The sequence below is a fragment of the Rousettus aegyptiacus genome, unplaced genomic scaffold (genome assembly GCF_014176215.1).
Source record: "Rousettus aegyptiacus isolate mRouAeg1 unplaced genomic scaffold, mRouAeg1.p scaffold_m13_p_18, whole genome shotgun sequence".
Classification (NCBI taxonomy): domain Eukaryota; kingdom Metazoa; phylum Chordata; class Mammalia; order Chiroptera; family Pteropodidae; genus Rousettus; species Rousettus aegyptiacus.
The window spans coordinates 2901715-2923290 of record NW_023416293.1 but is presented as its reverse complement, the minus strand read 5'-3'; the positions used below and the strand labels follow the sequence as shown (position 1 = coordinate 2923290).

Here is a 21576-nt window from a genome sequence, read left to right as displayed (position 1 = left end):
AATTTTTGTTTACAGGTTTTTCAGACACATAGGTAAACTCTTTTGTATCTGTCAGTAAAGGCAAACTATATATATATATACATGAAGGTCCAAGCCCTGCTTGGGTTCCCTAAGACATCCTTAGGTTTTCCCCAGTCATGCAGCTGAGAAAAGACAAGAAGCCTGTAGGCATCAAAATCCACAAAGGTATAAGTAACCAAGAGGCCGCCTAATATAAGAAAAACTACCTCGTTAACGGAATGAAATGAAACCCTTTTTTTCTTTTTTACTTTGGGTTAATTTGAAATAGATCTTTCTCTGGCTTTGGTCAAATATAAGATCTATAGATCCATTTTAAAACTAAAGTTCAAAAGTAAGACTAATAAGACAAACAATCTTTTCTCTCCTCAGTCACCAATCATCTGGTAAATATTTACCAAATGATTAAAATAAGGAAATCATAACACTACTTCTAATTCTGGCTCTTTACAGGGCTTACCCAACGCTGGAGTTTTAACTAATTGTCACAACGAAGAACTCCACAGCGAAAACAAACACACACACACACACACACACACACACACACACACACACACTATTGGAGCAAAAGGAACCTAGTGATTATTTTATAAATTGTTAAAGAAAATAAAGCTTGATGACTAAATTTGAATTAAGAAGTCACAAATTGGTATAAAAAAAAGTCTTTTCCAGTAGACTAAAATTCATAATTTTCTAGTCAGCATAGTTTCTACAAATTTCCAGTGTTCTTTTCATCTGAGTTGAACTTGAGGGAGGAAATCAGGTCATTTACTTGGTATGAATCCTTTTAAAACCTGATTTAAGTAAAACTTTTTCGTTCTCCAAAAATGAAAAAAACAAACAAACAAACAAAAAACCAAAAAGGTACTCTTTGGTGCTTCATAAAGTAAAGATAATTCTGCTAGACTTCATAAATTAAATATACCTTCATGAATATAAATTCTCATTGAAAAATCTTAAGCAATGTGTTTCAGTTCACTTAAACATTCTTTTTTAGGTTTAGTTATAAAGTGGTAATACCTATAGAAGAGAAAATAGTGAAGAAAAACAACGCCTGCATAAAATCAAAATATAAGTGGTATGCTCACAAAAACCCAGGAACGAACAGCCTTCTTTATCTTACCATAAAGCTCATAGATTTCAAAGAAACTATTTCCAAACCTATAGTGTAAAAACTTTTAAAATGTTAGTTTGCCTTCAAATTAGAAAACTACAGCTGCCCAATTCACTGGGTTTTCAAAATGCAGCTAACAGAAAAAAATAATTATTTAATGAAGTAGCAGTTGTTCAAGAAAAACAGTCTAACTATCCTCATAAGAGAACTTAATACATATGACAATTACAAAATATTGTTAATTCCTAAAATCTCCTAGGTACTGTCAAATAAAATGTCAAATGCCCAAATGTTAAATTTGTCACTTTCTGCTTCATAATTCTTCCTATAATTAAAAGGGAAAAATAATCCTGATTTGTCAGCATTTTGACAGACACACACTATGTTTCCATTCTACATGGCCGATGATGATGAAAAACGAGAAGTGCTAAGGGATGGCAGGAAGGAGTGGCTTGATGGCAAAAAGTTTCCATCTCCAAATACGTTAAAGAGCAGAATCTCAAAACTGTGACAAAACAATTAAAAAAATCTCAAGCTATTATAAGATTCAGAAGTTTTTAATGAGGTATTTCTTGTTTGTTTGTTTCTTTTTTTTTTTTTGGACTGGTCAGACATGATGTTTATTTACCTTTTTTTTTATTGCAGTATAATTCACGACAAACGTATTTCTAAAAGAATATTACAAATGAATTATTTTAAATGCATGAAAAACAAAAGTATTCCCTGGTTAAAAGGAAATATAATTCCCCCAAAGGAATGATTCCTAAATAAAGAAAAGCCTGAATTCATGTGAATCTTAAAGGCCATAAATTGGAGAGAATGCTTCATCACAGTATCGAGATACAAATGTATTAAATGTACAATTTGTCAAGAAAAAGTTCCTTGTAGGAGCCACTTAAATCGTATTAAAGCTCTCTTTAAAAACTGAAAATTGCCAGACTATCTATCAATTATCCTTCCTGAAGTAAAAAAAAAAAAAAAAAAAAAAAAAAAAAAAAAAAAAAAAAAAATTGCTAAGACTAATTTGTAGGCACAAAACAATGCATTCTCTTTCTGTATCCAACAAGCCCAGTGTCAATGAATAGCGATTTGGATTTAAATACAAATAAAAACACTATATTTTCCTACATAACATACATGTATCCCTCTGGGGACAAGCAACATTCAGTAACTACCTCCTTCCCTAATTCTCTGATCCTCTAATACTCTGCTCAGTGCCAACACTGTGTCAGGTCTATAAGACTAGATTTTACCAGGGAATTTAAGATTTCTTTATACCATAAAGTTTGGGGAGGGGGCATGTTTCTTGTATTAAATTACACTGAATACTAATTAGGCCTTCTGATGAATTCTGACATTACGTGTAGGTGTAAAACAGTGTAGCTAAAGCAACATTTAGGAAAGTTTATTAAAGATGTCAAGATAAGAACAATGGTCCCATTGAGCTCAGTTACCTGTAGGGTTACCTTTCCAACAGGGTTATCTTTCACTTATAAAAGCTCTGAACAAAAGAAGTTTCCAGGAAAATCACCACCTTTCTTGCAAAAACAACTTAAAGCACATATACTGACAATATGTCAGTAGCTTTCAATAAAAACTGTCATATTTCCTTTTTAATTTACCTAAACCACCTAACACGTGTTACTCTTCTGAGACTATTCAGGCTCCCAGTTTTTAAAGCCAAAAATCATACCCTCTCTCTTTCTAAATCTTGCATTAAAAAAAGATTTTCTCTTTCCTTTGATAAGAAACACCATCATACAGAGAAGCACATTTATGAAATTCTCAGCCATACCTGAAACTGATTCAGAAAGTAAGGCTACAGCAGCAGGTACGACCTGTTTACGATGAGGTTCTATCTTCCTGTAGGTCGTCAAATTCCCCTATTTAACACCAACAGACATGGTAGCCAAAGACTCATACAGTGCCTTGACAGACTGTTGACGGGAAGATGTAAATAATTGTTAACAATGACACCTCAGGAAATGACTGAGTACTCTATCATCTTATGACCCTCAGTAAACATGCACTGGGCATCTGTTCATCCTCCTCAATGTTAACACACTCAAAACTAAGAGAAAGAAACTTCTTTGGAACTTTCTTTCCAGACAGAAACTTCTCAATTTGACTATGGCAGCACTTTTGGGGGGGGGGGGGGATTAGTTTACCCCATAGAATTTACCTCAGACTCTCAGAGTAAGAATATTAGTGAAAATTAATTCCACCTGTTTCTTTTTTACTTTGTTAATGCGACTAGGAAACTTTGCATTACTTTTGTGGCTTGCATTATCTTTCCATTAGACAGCACCTCTATAGCTCTACAGCCTTAATTCTTACAGCAAACAAGAACTATCACTTGACATTTCTCAATTACAATTGCAGTTTAAAAGCCAAAAGAATAAGTGGTCATTTTCCCTTCTCTACCAATTAAGATAGGAATAAAAATAACTTAAGAAGAATGTAAAAATAATCAGAATCACTGTGCCCTGACATCATTTTAAAGAAAGATTACCTCGAAAAGACAAAAAATAGCACAGGATGTAAGAACCACACCTCTTAAGAGAGACTGAAGTGCACAAACCAAGGTTTTCTAATAAAGGAGGTCTAAAAGTTGATTATTAGATTCATTTTTAAAGTGAAAAGGACATTTCATTTCTAGCACCTGAGGTCTCAGAAACAAAACAAGATTTTCTCTATTATTCAAGCACCTTCAACCACAAACAAGCCATTAACACTATGAAAAGGAAAATAATTATCATAATGTAATTCTCTTTTCCAAAACCAAAAGAAAATAATACCACTTAAAGGCAAAAACAACAAACTACCTCAGTTTCTCTAAGGCTAAGTTGGCTACATTTGGTCCACAAATATTATGAACCAGAAAAGCATACTTTAAAGTGAGTGTTTTTAACCACGATTTTGTAAAGTATATTTTAAAACTGCGAAATTCAACAATACATTCCTATGAGTGAACCATCTTGTCCTCTACCATAACACATCGTTCTGCTTTATTCGATTTAAAAATATTTAGGCCTCCAGGGCTCTTGAGAAAGACAAATCCGTGTATTTCCAAATCTATGAAAAATGTTTTTTTTTTTTAAGAAAAGGGGTGACAGCTTAGAAAAGGATGGGGCGGTAAGCTTTCTCAGGTGTTCAGAGGATGCAAAAGTCACTTAAAGAAAACTGTCAATGAGGATACTGTATTAGAAAAATTAAGGAAATTTAGATCAATGAGACCCCGGGGCTTCCACAACAGTTGATCAGATACTTTCCATGGTGTCTTAACCAATTTATAGTCCAAAAAAGGCCATATTTGACTGTCAATTCTTTATCCATTTGAGATTCACCAGATGAGTATAAACTTCAGATTTCTATTTGCTACATGATACATTCCTTAGATGCCTTTTCCTTGTGCATTTAAATGCCTAGCTCAGTTGCTCAGCCAACAGAGTAAGCAGAAAGGATTGTACATATTTTTAAATAGGGAGCAGAGTGGCTGCAGTTTCCTGCCTTGGTGGAAAGGGCAACGGGTAAAGCTCTGATTATATTCCTTAAACTGAAATCACTTGCAAAGACTCAAGTCTTCTAACATTGCCCAGTAGGCAAAAAGACTGCCAAAATTTCCATTAGAGCATCCTATTTATAGTCCTTGGAGCTGGTCTTTTAAATTGCATTCCACAGTACAATGTGTTTGCCTAAGTTTATACAGGGAACAGAATAAACTTCCTAACTTCTTAATCTTTTTAAGCTCAGAGAAGAATTTTAAGCTTTTAAATTAATCTTGATTTTTTTTAAATCGTAACTTTAAATCTTTCAAACATTAAAAATTAAGAAAATGTTGGCCCAGAGGCAGGAATGGAGGGGAGACACCAGGCGGTTCATGACAGCCAAAGTGTAGGAGGATAAACAGGTAGGAAGGAAAATAGCCATCATCCACCAGGGTGGAGAGCCGGGGCTGTGGGCAGCAGGACAGAAGGGAACTGAGGCACAGTGGAAGCCGCAGGCTCCTGGGGGAGCCGGGAGAGGAACGACTTCTGGCGCGGGTGCCCTAGAGAGGGAGAAATTGGCGCGATGCGCAGGAACATACCACAGAAGCTAGAGAACAGAGAGGAAAACAGGAGAACGGAGAGGGGGCGGAGGTGGGGGAACCGGGATACACCTCACCCAGAGAGCGGAGGCGGCGCGGCCGGAGGACAGCGCAGGGGGAGGAGCGAGGGGTTCCAAGAGGTTTTGCACCCCAGCCGCGAGCCAGCCGGTCCCTTGCATCCGGCTCTCTCTCTTCTCACCTGGGAACTGGAGGCGAAGGAGAGCTACTGCTGGGCGCCGGGGCTGTTTCCAGCCCCATTCGATGACATGGCGGCCGACGAGCTGTCACAGAGGTTGCTCAGGTCTCCCGCCGCTCTGGTGGAGACACCTCTGCCTTTCCGCCCCGCCTCCCTCTGCGCACCCCTCCCGGCCGGGCCGCCCGCGACCGCGGAGCATAGAGCGCGAGCGGCTAGAGAGGAAGCGCGGAGGGCGGACAACCATAGAGTACACAGCCCGGATGGTCCGTCTCCTCGTCAATCCACTCACAGTCCTCCCGCGACAGCACCCGGCCGGAAGTGAGGGACAAGCAAGGGGGTGTTCGCATGCGCAGTTTGTAGTGTTTACTTCCGCCCGGCCTAGGTGGTGGCAGGGATCTGTTGCACGTGGGATTCCCTGTGTGGAGTTCGCTGACGATGTAATGACCGTGGATGACATTGGGATAGACCCTACAGGGTGAAGATGTGGGTCCCAGTGGCGGGGCTTCCACCGCGGCTGACGTTGTCAGTCTTTTCCGGTGTTGGTCGCTTTTGCGTTTTGACGTGCGGAGCGGCGAGGTGGAGGGACGTCCTGGCGAGGACCGGCCGTGGTTATTCTGACTTCCAGCCGCAGCTGTTGCCCAGTCAGGGTTTCGGAGAATCGCCTTCGTGGGTGTCGAAGTGCCGCTTAGAATCCAGGCGTTACATAACCAGTCCGAGACTGGCCGAGACCGTGGGGCAAATCCTTCGGGAAGAACACGAAGCTTGCCAGCTATTCCTGGAGTGCAATCCTGGTGAGTCCATCGTGGATTGCATTTTTTTGGATGTTCATCACTTCTGCAAATATTTATTGACTACCATGGGTTGCTTTATAAGACACGGCCCCTTTAAGCAGCGTATATGGTTTATACTAATCATGACACAATAGAATATTTCTGTAGCAGTTTGCACTTTACGCAATATTTTGATAGAACATGCTCTTAGATTTCACCAGAGTCTTTCCAAGATAGTTTCAACCTGTCACTCCCCACCCCCACCCCTAAAGAACTTTTACCCTTCCGTGCATCTCCTATAAACCATTAGCAGGATGCTGAGAACATAAGATTTATAGACTTTTTGAAAAATAACTTTTAAAAACACCATTTCCTATCATGAGGAGTCAGTTCTATTTAGTAGTCCCCAACTTTTTGGCACCAGGGACCTGTGCTTCTATGAGAATCTAATGCCTGACGATCTGAGGTGGTGCTGAGGCAGTAACGCTAGCCTAGCGCTGGGCAGCCGTTGCAAACTGTGCAGCCAGGTTCCTAACAGGCCAGGGACGGGAGCATGGGGGTTGGGGACCCATGGGTTAGACAGTGTCTTTGATGATGATAATATCTGGCTACTCTGTGAGTAGGCTATAGGCAACCTTTGTTGTTGTTGTTGTTGTTTTTGAGAAGAGGTGAAGCATTGTGGTTAAGAGTGCAGGTTTTGCAGTCTTTGGAAGAATGGGTTCAATGCCAAGCAGTACGGCGTAACCATTTGTGAAGTTAGAGTCAAGTGACTGTATCTAATCCTGGTTCCTTATATGTAAACAAGGAATGTAAATCTACTTTGGGGGTGTTGTAAGAATTAAAATTAGATAATACATATAAAAAACTGATTTTTTTTTTATATTGACAGAAATTATGTTGTTTCTTTCGTTAGTAACCTTTTCTTTGTGTTAATATACTAGGTCCTGGAATCCTGACTCAAGCATTACTTGAAAGAGGTGCCAGAGTGATTGCCCTTGAAAGTGACAGAACTTTTATTCCACATTTGGAGGTATATTTTTAGTTTATAAAAATAACTCGTCAGTCAGTTCCCTTTGCAGTGGTTCAGGGAAGTAAAATGAAGCAATTGCATGAAGTGAAAGCATTGTCCAAATGGATTTTTTCAGTGAATTCTGCTTTTAATATAGCAGACAAGTTCACATAACAGTAAACTGGAACTTTCTTACATCATTGCCAACCTCTTTTTCTTCCTCTTTCTCTTCCTCCCTCCTTTATACGTCTCTAGATTCAGTTTAGGACTCATATCTCTGTATGTCAACTTCTTGAAATCATATAAAATAGTGTTCTCCAGAACTGCAGGATGTCAATAAATAATCATGGGAATGTCCACCAAATATAGCTGTTAGCTTATTTATTAATAAAACTATGCATTATTCTACAACTGACTGCTTTGAAAGGAATACAAGGTTTTAGCAGTTATTTAATTGATGCAAAATCTGCTGGAATTCCAGAATCATGAAGAGAAAAAGAACATAAGTTATTCACATATTCAAGATCATGAAATGTGATTTAGTAAACATAGCCATCTATGTTTCAGCTTGGAAATTGAAAACAAGATAGGTTTAATCTTGATTTTTTTTTTTTAAAGGCCTACTTTTAAAAATGAATCTTTATGGTCACATATTTAGATGGCATTAAAATGTCTTTGTTTACAGTTTGTTATCCCGTAACACAATAGTTACTTTTCTGTAAGATCAAGATAACAGTTTAAAACCGATTTAATGAAAAAAGGAGGGGTAGGGGTGAGAAAATTTTTGACATAATATTTCTTTTGGAAATATCACTTATAATATGTTCCTGAAGCTATAAATGTAAGCACAAAATCTAAATATCGTTGACTAAATCCAGTCTGGTTCGAACTGATTTTTGTTCCAGTTATGGTTTTTATTTTTTTCTAATTCTACAGTTCCTCCTCCATTCAGCTCTAACTTGAGCTCAGCTCTTAGTACATGTTCTTTCAGTTATTAACCATGGTAGGGACAAAGTGAAAAGCAATTCAAATAAAGTTTTGTGTGAATTCATGTGTTCGTCAAGATAAAAGGGAAGAAAACATTTAAGTAGAACCTTTGTGGCCCTAAATCAAGGCCTTAAACTGGTTCTCTTAGCAGACAATGCTTCTAGCCTCTCAAAAGTTCTCAAGTTTAAGCCTAAAAACTGAAAGGATTTTCAGAGATGATGCTTGACTCCCGATTTTTATCTAACTTTAGAATCTCTCCTCCTACTTCCCTGCTCCACTGGCTAGTTAAAAGTCCTGCGGCTCCATATTAACAATGTTTCAAGCAGAAACTGTTTGTTTTCCTAATTGGATGTACTAGAGATACACGTGTTACAAATTGTGTTCTCTAATTACAAATCATAGTATATCCCATTTGAATCATGGAAATTATTGTTGCGGAAATACTTAGCTGTGTAAGTTCATTTGAAGAGACACCAGCTTTTGCGGATCTTGATGCAATTTACATAAGATAAACTTAAGTGCCTAATATAATGACTAGTGGAAACTCAAGGGTTACTTCTCTTTCCTCTGTCTTTTTTTTCTTTCTGTTTTTGAATCCGAAATACAGTCAAGTTTTAAAATGTGATTTCATTATTATTTTACGAATCAAATGATTTATTCTGGAGTTTTGACTGTTACCATGTTTGAAGTGAATGGTGAATACGTGACAGGTGCTAAAACAAAAATGTATGTGCCCTCTGGGGGTGTAAGTGTAACAAAGTCATAAAGCATACATTCTTTTTACATTCCCATCAAGCCAAAATTCATTAGCTTTCCTTAATTAGATTAAAATATGACAAATTGTGGGATTATTTTTATTGCTATACATATAGAATAATTTGTAAGTGTTTAGCCAATTTGTAAGGTACACATTATATGAGTGTTTTTTTTCTTTAGGGTTCATAATACCACACTCTTCTGGTTTTCATCTTCACTTTTTGTCTTAGTTTTAGCTTCTTGTTACTAGACTCTGGAGCTACTCCATCCTTAGGCGTAAGTCCTATGTACTTGTCCCTAGAGATCTCATCTCCCTGGCTTTAATTAATTACCTTCAACAAGCCAAATCCTTATAAATTTATATCTTCAGCTTGGACCACTTCACCGACCAGTTCTCTATCTTCCACCTGGCATCTTCCCTTGGGTCACCTAGTCAGTATCTCAAAATTAACACAACCGAATATAGGTGATTTCCACCCCCACTCCACTCCTTCTGCTAGTCTTTCCAGGGTCCCTTTGAAAGTGATCACTGAAATTTATTAGATTTATAAATTTAGTAATATTTATCGGTTGAATTCAAATGCTTAAGAAAAAAGTTTTTTTAATTCATAACATTGAATTGCAAATTTGTTGAAACCTTGATAAATACTAGTAGAATTTTCTATATATGAAAACCTAAGTAAGCACATGAAAGGATATTGCCTTCTAAATAATTTCTTGTAATTTCAAATTAAGTTTACGGGATCTGTAGCTAATACTCTCAGTACTAAGTTCTCCAATGCTACTGCTAGATGAGCAAATCAAGGCTTTAAAAAGATTGAGTTATCTTGGACCTCTTCCAGCAGATCAGGAGCTTTCCTTCTAGAATTGCTTATCTTGAGAAAAAGTCAATGAAAAATTAAGGGGAAAATGGAGAGTGACCTACACAATGAGTTAAGTTCATTTGGTGAAGGACTAATTAAACTCTTCCAGAAAAAAAAAGGAATACTCTCTTGAATCATCTGTCTTTCAACTGCGAAACATCTTTCTGTGACTAGCAGATGGATCACAGCTCCCTGCCTGAACCCAGCTGTGGTCTCAGAATCTGTGCCCAGTGCTTCAGGCAGCCACTACTAAAGAATTAGAGATTAGTGTGAAGAAGCTTTTCGAACAACTGACGATGCCATTGACATAAAGAAAGTAAAAGGATAAGTAAAAATTCGTTGAAGGCTTTTTATTTGGGGGCTTTTTCTTGATAAGATTATTGTACTTTCATTATTTTTCAGGCATTGATTTGTATTAATGGTTAAACTTTAGAGTATATTAGTAATGGTTTCTTTACATCTTTGTTGAGGTTTTAATATTTTTATAAGAATTTTTTCGAAGTAGATCTTTAAATTATTACATAGTCTACATAACACAGACATTTCTTAATGTGTTATCTCTGTCTCTCTTTAGTCCCTAGGAAGAAACGTGGGTGGAAAACTAGATATAGTCCACTGTGACTTCTTTAAACTGGATCCTAGAAATTATGGAACAGTAAAATCTCCTACTGTGACTTCAGAGTTGCTTTTTCAGAATTTGGGAATAGAAGCACTTCCTTGGTCAAAAGGTAATTTTTGTCACTTACCAAAGCAAATACCTTATAATTTGCCTGTTTTCTCCAGGAGTCTACCTGGTCTGTTGAACAGATTTGTGTATAGCTTATAGTATAAATTTACGGGACGATGCTCTTAAGTTGAAGATTGTTCTCTCTTCACCTAGACACAAATAATCAGAGCAGTTGTGCCAACACCAAGTTCTATATCAAGGAAACCTACTGAGGCTTAGTTTTAATTGAAAGAAAATTAATGTATGTAGTATGTTAACTTTGACTCAATAAAATATGGTCACAGGAAAAGTGTTAAGAATTTATTCAAATATATTTGCTTGTATTCTTAACAGGTATCCCTTTAAAAGTAGTTGGAATCTTCCCAACTAAAAACGAAAAAAAGACACTTTGGAAACTTTTACATGATGTATATTCCTGTACTTCCATATATAGATATGGACGAGTTGAACTAAATTTGTTTATTAATGAAAAGGAATGCCAGGTAAGTTATTAATAAGTACTTGATTAATTTTTGGTTTTGAAAAAATTTTGCAGGTTTTCTCTGAGTAGTCTTAATTTGGGCTAATGACATTTGAGAGTACTAGGGTTTTTATATTTCTGTAGAGCAATCTTTAGATTCAAGTTTTTACATTTTTTTTAATCGTGGTAAATTATACATAAAATTTACCATTTTAACTATTCTTCAGTGTACAGTTTAGTGGCATTAGTACATTTACATTGTGGTACAACTGTTACCACCATCCGCCTCTTCTCAGAACTTGTTCATCATTCATACTGAAACTCTGTACACATTAAACACTAACTCCCTATTTTCCCCTCCTCTGAGCCCCTGGTAACTATCGTTCTACTTTCTATCTCCATGAACTTGACTATTCTAGGTATCTCATAGAAGTGGAATCATACAATATTTCACTTTGTGTCTGGCCTATTTCATTTAACATAATGTCTTTAGGGTTCATCCAAGTTGTAGCATGTGTCAGTATTTCATTCCTTTTCAAGACTGAATAATATTCCATGGTATATATCCACCACCTTTTATTTATCCATTCATTCATCAGTGGATTTTTGGGTTGCTTGCTCCTTTTGCTTATTATGAATAATGCTGCTGTGAACATTGCTGTGCAAATATCTCTTCAAGTCCCTGTTTTCAATTTCTTCTGAGTATATACTCAGAAGTGGAATTGCTGGATCATATGGTAATTCTATTTTTAATTTTTTGAGGAATCACCATGCTGGTTTTCATAGTGGCTGTACCATTTTATAGTCCCACCAGCAGGGCACAGGAGTTCCAGTTTCTCCACATTTTCTCCAACACTTGTAGTTTTCTGTTTCTTCGATAATACCCATCCTAATGGTGTAAAGTGATATCTCATTGTGGTTTTGAATTTGATTTTCCGAAGGATTAGTAATGTCGAATATCTTTTTATTTGTATATCTTCTTTGGAGTAGTTAATCCAGTTGTCTGGGTTTTTTTTTTGTTGTTGAGTTTTAGGAATTTTTATATGTTCTCAATATTAATCCCTTCTTAGGTATGCAATTTGCAGATATTTTTCTCCGCTTTTATGGGTTTTGCCTTTTCACATTGTCGATGGTAGCCTTTGATTCCAAAAGTTTTAAATTTTGACAGTGTCTAATTTGTCTTTTTTTATTATTTTTTCTTGCTCTGCCTTGGTGTCATAGCTCAGAAATCATTGCCAAATCCAATGTCATGAAGATTTTCCTGTTTTATTCTGAGTTTTATAGTTTTAGTTCTTATGTTTAGGTCTTTGATCCATTTTGAATTACTTTTGTTAGTTATATAATGTTAAGTAAGGGTCTAACTTCATTCTTTTGCATGTAGACATTCACTTTTCCCACCACCTTTGTTGAAAGACTGTCCTTTCCCCATTGATGCCCTTGTTGAAAAATCACTTGACCATGGTCATGAGGGTCCATTTCTGAACTCTGTTTTATTCCATTTTTCTATGTGTTTATCTTTATGTTTGTACCACACTATTTTGATTACTGTAACTTTGTAGTAAATTTTGAAATTAGGAATTGTGAATCCTCCAATTTTGTTCTTTCTAAAGGTTGGTTAGGCTGTTTGGTGTCTGCTGAGATTCCATATGAATTTTAGGGTGAATTTTTCTATTTCTGCAAAAAAAAAAAATCTCTTGAGATTTTCATAGGGATTGCATTGATGTTGATCACTTGGTTGTATTGACATCTTAACAATATTAAGTCTTCCAAATGATGAACACAGGATGTGTTTTTATTTATTTGTGTCTTCTTTCATTTCTTTCAGCAGTGTTCGTAGTTGTCAGTGTACAAATCATTCTCTTCCTTGGTTGATTCCTTACTATTTTATTATTTTTGATGCTTTCCTAAATGGAATTGTTTTCTTAATTTCCATTTCAGATCGTTTATCCTTAGTGTATGGAAATACAACTGACTTTTGTGTTGATTTGTATCCTTCAACTTTGCTGAATTCCTTTATGCTAACAGTTTTTTTGTGGAATCTTTAGAGTTTCAGACTTTACTTTCGATTTGCTGATATGAAAGGGCCTCCCGAAGTCATTTATATTGCCTTGAGGGTCATGTTTCTTTTCTGTCCACAATGGCTCATGTTATTAGTCTTTCAGTCCAATATAACAGGAGAAGCTTATTTGTATATAACGGAGCTATGGGCTAGGTAGCAGGGCAAGAAGAGAGGGGATGCTTTGCTCACCAAGACCTGGATAGTAAGTAAATAGTGACTATCTGTGGAAGGAGAGCAGGGGCTCAGAACCTTGAGACTGTACATACAGTAAATACATGAAAGAATGAAAGGAAGAGAAATAGGAAACTTTCACTTTGTCAGGTTTCATCTTGCTGCTAGGAAAATGTTCTAATGCTTCTTTCACCGTGGGGCTTTTCACATGTGGTTTCCTCTGTAGTGTCTTCTCATTCCCTGAGGTAACCTCCTTTCTGTCAAGTTTCAGCTAAACAATTCTTGACTCAAAATATAATAGCTCATCTGGTACATATTCTAATATACCTGTCCTCCGTGGTAATTATACATTTTTGTTTCATTTTTTTCTTTAATGAGGTTTTTAGCCTGATGGGTTAGATATGGTTAAAGGAAATAAGTCTCAAATATGTTCTTTTTAAAGTGTACATAATAATACATTTCAATATTAAAGTTTAAAAGACCTTTCGCTTCTTTGAAATGGTTGCAGTTAAGATTTTGCTTTTAATTCTAATTTTCTTTAATTGCTACCCACTGTTGTTACTATTAAGATCCAACATTTGGTTTTGATTGATTATACTTTGTATAACGTGTACTTTCTGTTTCCCTCTTACTAGAAACTAATGGCAAATCCGCAGAATCCACACCTGTACCAGGCACTCAGTGTGCTCTGGCAAGTAGCTTGTGAGATTAAGCTTCTGCATAGGGTGAGTAAATTTCAGCAGAACTCTTGGTTGTTTTCAGAGAGGCTTACATTTCTGTGACCAGTAAATGGAGAAAAAAATTCAAGATTAATTTTATTATTTTTCCCAAGTATTGAAGATAAGAGAGTGAGGTAACTTTGTGCTGCTGTTTTTATCACGAATATTTATGTTTTTCTCTGATTATAAAAATAATGTATTGATCATTGTAAAAATGTAAGATGTTAACAAAAGAAAAGAATTAAACAATCACCACTACAGTTCTACCACCCAGAGGTTACATTTGTGACATGTTTTTAGTTTTTTATTTTTCCTGTGCTATTTTTTTCTTTATATAGCGAAAATTATGTTATTTTATATCATTTTTTTCATTTAATAGCTAAAAGTCAACTATAAGTTTCTTCCCTTGTCACTGAATATTTTTTTAAAGTTTTTAATGGCTATTTAATATTTCATTATAGAGCATTCCTCATTTTAGTTTATTTCCTTAGGCAAGATCAGAGTTATAGAAATATAGTATAAGCCACATATGCAAATTTACATTTTTTAGTAACATTATTAAAAGTAAAAAAGAAACAGATGAAATGAATTTTAATGTTATATTTTGTTAAACCATCTCAATTCAAAATATTTTAGCATGTAATCAATCTTTTAGAATTAGTTATTACATAATTTACATTCTTTTTGTGTACGAGGGCTTTGAAATATGTGTATTTTACAACACGTCTCAATTCAGACTAGACACATTTCAAGTGTTTAATAGCCACTTGTGAGTGGTGACTGCCACAAATTATATATAGCAGAGGGCTAGAGTAAAAAGATGCATACTATTTCTTTCATACCTTTTGCATATTCTTTTTTATTTTAGTAGATAGAGTATATGTCAAGTTTTTATAGGGTGTGTTTGTATATTTTATGAGCCCTGTTCTTCGAAGGATGTATCGATTTAATTTTTAAATTTTGCAATGTGTCTTCATTGCTTTTGTCCAGGAACACATGAAGCCCTTTAATTTGTATACTTGTTAGAATAGTCTCATTTGATTTAAACTTTGGTTGCAATTATGCTGTTTTCCCCTCAAACATATGATGAGGTTCTTAGGTTGGATCTCTGTTGCTCGTCTTTTCTATCTGTCAGACTCTCATCATTTTCCTTTATTCCCAAAAATCTTTTCACTTCATCTTCCCAGCACTGACCCTGCTTTCTGCCTGCACTGTATGTTGTCATCTTGGTATGCAGTTCTTGGTTTCCCTAAAATCCTTTTATACTGCACTGATTTCCCCTCATTCTGTGGGCTCTTCATCTCAGCCTCCTCTGCCCTTGTGGCTTCCAGCTAGTTTCTTTATAGAGGTCCCCAGGATTTCAGCTTTCAGTTGTTTTCTTGTTCCGCATATTTGTTTTCAAAGGCCCTATGTTGATTTTCGTCTTTTATTAAATTCCAGAAAGGAGAGGTCTTTGTGAACCCAACTTTTTAAACATTTGTCCATTATATATCTATGGCTGGAGGGTCAGTCGTGCAACTCAGTTCCCAGGGTCTTACAGGGTTTCCTCTCCTGTGGATTTGGTAGATGGGGGTGAGGTCTCCTGGGCACCTACCACTGTGCCCCAGCTGCTGTGAATAGACCTGAGTTGGGGGAACTGCAATGCCCACTGCACGCTGCTGCTGCCCGGTCTTCCCCCACTTACTGATATTCTTGGAACGGCTAGGAATTTCATGGATGGGCAACAATTGTATTTTTTATGCCACTTCAGTTGCCACTGTAGTTAGTAATAAATTGCCATTTTTGACCATTCAAACCTATGTTCAATATCATAGGGTTCAGTCTTTTTAGTCTGTCAGATGCTGTTTTAACCCACTCTTATTTTGGAATTTAATCTGTGTGTATATATATTTTTTCATAATATTTTTGGTTGGGTCATCTTTTTAAATTGCTTCACGAACAAAATTGTGTGCACAAAAATTAGATACAAAGGAAGTAATGATCTTTATCAAAATTGACACAGTATCTTTATTTGTATATCTCCTTACATGTACTAACATATTCAAATGAGTTTGATGAATAATTTTCTTCCACTAAAGTAAGGCAAATATATCCTCAGTAGTGATCTAATAGCTCCTAAACTGACTGTGACTCTAATATGGAAATGTTGGCTGTTAAAAATTATAACTTGGGAACCTATTTGTGTAATTGTGTTTAGGGTAACTTTCTTTTATCTAAATAATAGTTACCAATCTTGGGATAGACCTTTGAGTCTCCTTTTCTTTATTAAAACATAAAACAAAAAAAAGAGAAGAGAGATGTATATGATTTAACTATCACATGTTGTTTTTCTTAAATCCAGTTAGACCGGTGACTTGGGTTCATTCTGTTTAGGCAGGGTATTTTTCAAGGCAGCAATAATTTGGGACACGTGAACCACAGAAAACTAAAGGAAATGTTTTTGTTTATCTTCCCTCAAGGAGCCTTGGTCATCATTTGACATGTACACCCAAAACGGGCAACTGGGAAAGCCAAAGTGTAGGGTAAGAATGGACAAATACCTTTCCCTGTTTTTCCTCTAAGTGGAACATCTTTTGTTTTCTTTAAGATTATCTGGTATTCTTTATTTATTAAAAATTTTAATTTAGAATATCTAGAAATGTTCTTTAAACATATCTTATTGCTTTTAATAAATTCAAATTATGTTGGAAGAGAATTGTATTTTTCAGCTATTTATACAGTGGAAGCTAACAGGCTTAAACATAGACTTCCATTTTTATCTCTTTTGAAAATGAAGGTACATCTCAAATTTGGAAAATTTAGTCATTTAATATTCTAATGTGGCAAACTAAAACCAAAAATTTGTACCTTATTAATAACTCATAAATTTACAGTATTACAACTTATAATAGTTGAATTCACCAGTAGGTGCATCTATTTCCTACCCAGAAAGTGGGGGCTTTTGTTTTTTGTTTTTTTTCACCTTTCTAAAGATCCAAAGTAATGATGTTATAAAGTGATCCTCTATTTAGTTTGTATCAGGGTACATGTGCAATTGTCATGAAGTAGGTGAAGTTTCAAAACTAATATTTGAACTCAAGAGTTCTGCTTTAGGATTAAATGCTAACGATGCCTGAATTCCATCAAATTAGCTCAATCTGAAGTTTCCGTTTGTTTACTTTTTTGCCCTTACTCTTAAAATTATCAGTTTAGAAATGGATCTGATTTTAGAGTGATCAATCATTATTGCGATCATTGTGATTTTAGTTCTCTTTCATTCTAACTAAGCATAATTTATATAGCCTCACACAATAGGAGGGATACATTTTGTCCAGATACCATTAGGAACTTATCCACGTGTCCCCAAAATGAACACCTCTGGATATGAGGCACTTTCTCATTTTCTCAATGATAAGATCAAAAGCTACAATTTTTTTTGGCCATCTTAAATATATAAACTTTTAGGAATAAAGATGAAATAACTGAATGTTTCATGAGAAAATTATATTCGGATACTTCATATAACTTTGATATTGGCTTATTCCTAACTGCTGCAGAAATACTTTGAGATCTTTAAGTTTTTTAGGGCACATCATCATTTCCATCCAAGTGTTTGAGATTTCATGCTTTTTTGAAGCCATGTTTTTATGCTATAATTGGAACTTTTTTCCTAAGTTACAAATAGCCACCTATTTAACATCAGGAAAGTTTTTTAAAAAGCTTCCCTAGTAACTCCAAAGCTGTTTTCCAGGTTGCTTTTTAAAGTCACCTTCAAAAAACTTGTTAACAACATGTAACATTTTGAATTGTGTTATCCCTCTCTATAATTAATAATTAAATATTTTAGAATTTTTTGCCTTTTTACCACTTCCTTAAGCTGTAGGCATCCCAAACTAGAAACTCGAATTGATTACAATTTTTTTTTGGAAGGCTGATATATCTTCGACAAATAGTATTTATATTTAAATATATATAAAATAAATAAAGGATCACTACCTAATATGTGAAATTTCCTAAGGAAACATAAGGCTCTCTCTCTCTTTTTTTTTTTTTTTTTATGAGGAATAATTTTAGGGGGAAAATTCTTAACCTTACATCGAGTCATACACTGTTTTTATTTTAATCTGTATAATATTCTGGAAATGTTTTATGCTTTGCAGGCCACGTATAATCTATTTCATGTATCCTTTTTTTTTTAAATCCTTTAGAAATGTGAAACCATTCTTAGCTCCAGACTAGGAAACAGACAGGCAATGGACTATAGCTTGCTAACTCCATATTTAAAAAAATTGTCCTATTGAAAATTATGTCAGTATTTTATTATTCTTAGGATTTGGCATTATGCCTCAAATAGAGAAGATTCTCAGTACATGTTAGTGTCATGTTTGGGATTTTATTTTGCCTTACTTAAAAGTTAATAAGCTGTTACTCTTTCATTCATGGGTGGTGGCCAAAGACACAGACTCCTGGGTCAGACAAAGGATTTTGTTTGCCCCCAAGTCCAATGGAGTGATGTGGTATGGCTTACCTGGATGGTGTGCATGCAATGGGTTTGGTTTGCAGCTGAGGAACAGACCCAGCTGAAGGAGTCCACTCCTTTCATACCAAACATTAAGCAAGCCTGCTTGTTTTGTCCCAGAGAGAGACATTATCTCAACCCTCAAGGTGGCTCACAGCAAAAACCCTGAGAAATGGCTCATGTAAATAGCGGGTTAGGGCCTTACATTCTTGGCACAGCCAGTAACATACAGGAACCTTCAGGATTTATGTTGATTGCCTCTTCTAGCATGTAGCTTGAATGAGTAAATGAACAATGTTTTGCTCTGACAATATTTTATGACTAATACAGTTTATTTTCCCTTCTTTCCAGGAATCATTAGAACAAATACAACAAAACCTGTGTTTTATTCGATTGACTCCTCGTAGAAATTTATTTACAAAAAACTTAACACCTGTTAACTATGATGTATTTTTTCACATGTTAAAGCAGTGCTTTATGAAGCGCAATGCCAAGCTAATAGACCACTTACAGTAAGTAAGAATAAAAGCAGGTATAAAAGTAGCAATTTAATGTGAGAATTATACTGTCATGTTAGAGGTCTATTTTTATATCTTGTATATCTTGATTAATGGAGTGAGGTACCACATTTTCACCCATATTCAAAATACTTCCTTTTCCCTGGTGCACATTTTGAGAAAGATATATTTTCCACATAATCTCTTGAGCTTAATTTTTTTTTCCTTTGGAAAAATGACCAGGGATGCCTACTAGTTGCTTTACCTTTGTCGGAGTATGTGCTCAGGATTACCCTCATGAAGAACTAGCTGCTTGTCACTGGTTGGGTAGAAAAAGTCAGCATTAGTGGTGGCACACTCAGTATCTACCTCTTGTCATTCATTGCCTGTCCTTACTGGTTCTATTTCCTAACACAGTAGGGATGGATCATTATATCACCCTAGTTTTCCTGCCCTGGACCAAATCTTTTGTTTTCATCTAAAGCTTTATAAAAGATTACAGCAATTATTACCTCCTTCATATCTATATAATTTTTATTTAGGGCTGACGTGTACAGTTCTGAGTTATGTGTTATACCTTATAATCAGCAGCCCCTAGTCATTCAATGTACTGTCAGAAGATAGGCAGAATGTTAAAATAGTCATTTTAATTAATTTGATCATTATTAAATGTTTTAATGAGCTGTTGGTTGGACAATATGTAAACGTAAAAAGTGACAATAGACTAGTAAAAGTAATCCACTATTTTATCTTGTCACCTTGTGGTAATGGCTATTTTGAATTAAAATACCAATAATATGGGAAATTAAGGAATAAATATGGTAAACTGGTACAAAATGTTCAAAATTCCCTTTGAGATCTCTATGAAAGCATGGTTATATCTGAGACCAGGATTCTATTCAAAATCAAAAAGTATTGCAAATATTTTTTACCAAAATATTTTAATGCAGTTGTTTACTTCTTATTGTCAGAGGCTTACTGATGGTTTCTTGCTAGGCTAACATATAAGCCAATTTTCTGCTTTATAGTTTATTCACCAGTAATTGTTACAAATAAAAATGTGCACGACCATTCCCTCTTTGAAAACTGCCAGACAGCAGCTTCTGCTGTTTGAACTTACTGCACTTTTACATGAACCTAAATGGAGTTAAGAATATTTTTGCAAAGAGAGTTAAAAGACAAAAGAGGTAGGTAGAAGAATGGTTTTAAAGGGCAACGTTAAACTACAATTTTGTGTAGGAATTGATTAGAACATGTTGCAGTTTTATTATAGGTGCTGCCAAAGCGAGCACAGATTAGAACATGTTAAAGTCTAAATGTCCTCTTTTCATTACAGGTAAGCCATGAAACTTTAGGAATATAGTTAAAGCTATATAGTATATGCAAGCTCTTAAACTGAATAAGATTAATTATATGTAATAGGCATTTTAAATTGGGTTTAGAAGCTATCTCTGTCAATATCAACTGACAGCCTTTATGAAAAAGAGTTAAACAGATTTACTCTGTATTTCTTTTGCAGTTCACTGAGTCCAGTTGATGCAAGGGATATATTGAAGCAAACAAGAAAAAAGGAAAAAACAAAAATAACAAATATGTATCCTCGAGATTTTAAACGCCTTTTTGAAACTATAGAGTGTTCCAAAGATTATACTTGTAAATGGCTATATGATGACTTCATGGAAGACATAGTCACATAGGGAACTGGACTGCTAAGACAAGAGCTGGAGCTATTTATTTTATTTGGAAATTATGACACAAATGGAAAAAAACTAGGCTGGCAAAGCTCACATCCTTTTGATGGAAGGTAACTGCTGTTGTCCTTCTTTTGCACAAACTAGGCAGATCATTTTTTTCTGAAGTTGATACCATTAGTACATTGGATAAAACAGTGTCTGTTATTTTAGTCACAACTGAATAAAATGGAAACCGGTTAATTGTGGATTTGATCAGATTGGATTTGTTTCAAATTCCTATCTACTGTCAACATACTGGTAGTTGTAGGGTATCACCAGATGAAATTTAGTTTTAAAAATCCTTTTGCTCAAATACATTGTATTAATTTAAATACTTTCACTATTGATTTTTGTAGCCTCCTGGAGGGCAAAGAGTTTGTATATTTTTAAGTTTAGAAAGTAAATAAAACTTTAAGAGGTTTGTTTCAGTTTGTTGAACTGTAAGTACTGTGTAATGAAATTATTTAAATTTTAATATGGTTTAAACCTTTGAAATATTAAAATATTTTAAATAAGATTTTGTGATTTTTTTTTTTTGAGGGGGTAGTCTTCTATCTAATGAAACATAAAATTGATCCTAACTTACTTTAAATTCGGTCATGTATAGTTAATGTAATCTGTATTATTCAAAAGTCCTTTGCATTTTTGTTCTATCAAAGTTTATCTGAAGTTAGACCTTTACATGAACCTAAATGAAATTAAGGATTTCTTCTTAGATCTTTGAAGAAGCTACTGGATTTTAGCTGAGACATATCTAAATCTCCTCAATTAGATTTGCTTGCTGTTATAACACTTTATAATACCTAAGGCATATTATTAGTAACTCTTTGTAGGGCATGTTCTTAATAACACTTAGCCAAAGCAGTTCTTCCCAACTTTAGTTTACAAATCAGTCTGGCTGGAGACTCAGTT

At 35.2% G+C, this 21576-nt stretch overlaps 2 protein-coding genes across 3 annotated transcripts in view; one reads left to right on the top strand and one right to left on the bottom strand.

Annotated features, from left to right (window-relative positions):
• The window catches only part of CNST (consortin, connexin sorting protein), an 82718-nt gene extending 77187 nt beyond the window's left edge, over window positions 1-5531 (bottom strand). Inside the window, exon 1 of one of the 2 annotated variants that reach the window (XM_016157444.2) lies at window positions 5419-5531. The gene's annotated coding sequence lies outside the window, so the exon portion shown is untranslated. Of the gene's footprint in view, window positions 1-5296; window positions 5381-5418 lie in introns of those variants that run through there. The other variant, XM_016157445.2, reaches the window with a different exon arrangement.
• A 250-nt stretch (window positions 5532-5781) lies between these two features.
• Window positions 5782-21181, top strand: TFB2M (transcription factor B2, mitochondrial). The gene is made up of 8 exons (XM_016157446.2): window positions 5782-6206; window positions 7127-7215; window positions 10375-10528; window positions 10861-11009; window positions 13853-13942; window positions 16396-16458; window positions 18786-18946; window positions 20451-21181. The coding sequence occupies exons 1-8, from the start codon at window positions 5897-5899 to the stop codon at window positions 20626-20628; spliced, it is 1194 nt and encodes a 397-aa protein (XP_016012932.1). The 5' UTR covers window positions 5782-5896; the 3' UTR covers window positions 20629-21181.
• Window positions 21182-21576: the final 395 nt, after the last annotated feature.

Excerpts from the sequence above, each read along its gene's own strand:
- TFB2M (XM_016157446.2), top strand. The coding sequence starts at position 5,897 with ATGTGGGTCCCAGTGGCGGGGCTTCCACCGCGGCTGACGTTGTCAGTC. Across the intron at positions 10,529-10,860 it reads AGCACTTCCTTGGTCAAAAG|GTATCCCTTTAAAAGTAGTT; the intron begins GTAATTTTTGTC and ends TATTCTTAACAG. Across the intron at positions 18,947-20,450 it reads AAGCTAATAGACCACTTACA|TTCACTGAGTCCAGTTGATG; the intron begins GTAAGTAAGAAT and ends TTTCTTTTGCAG.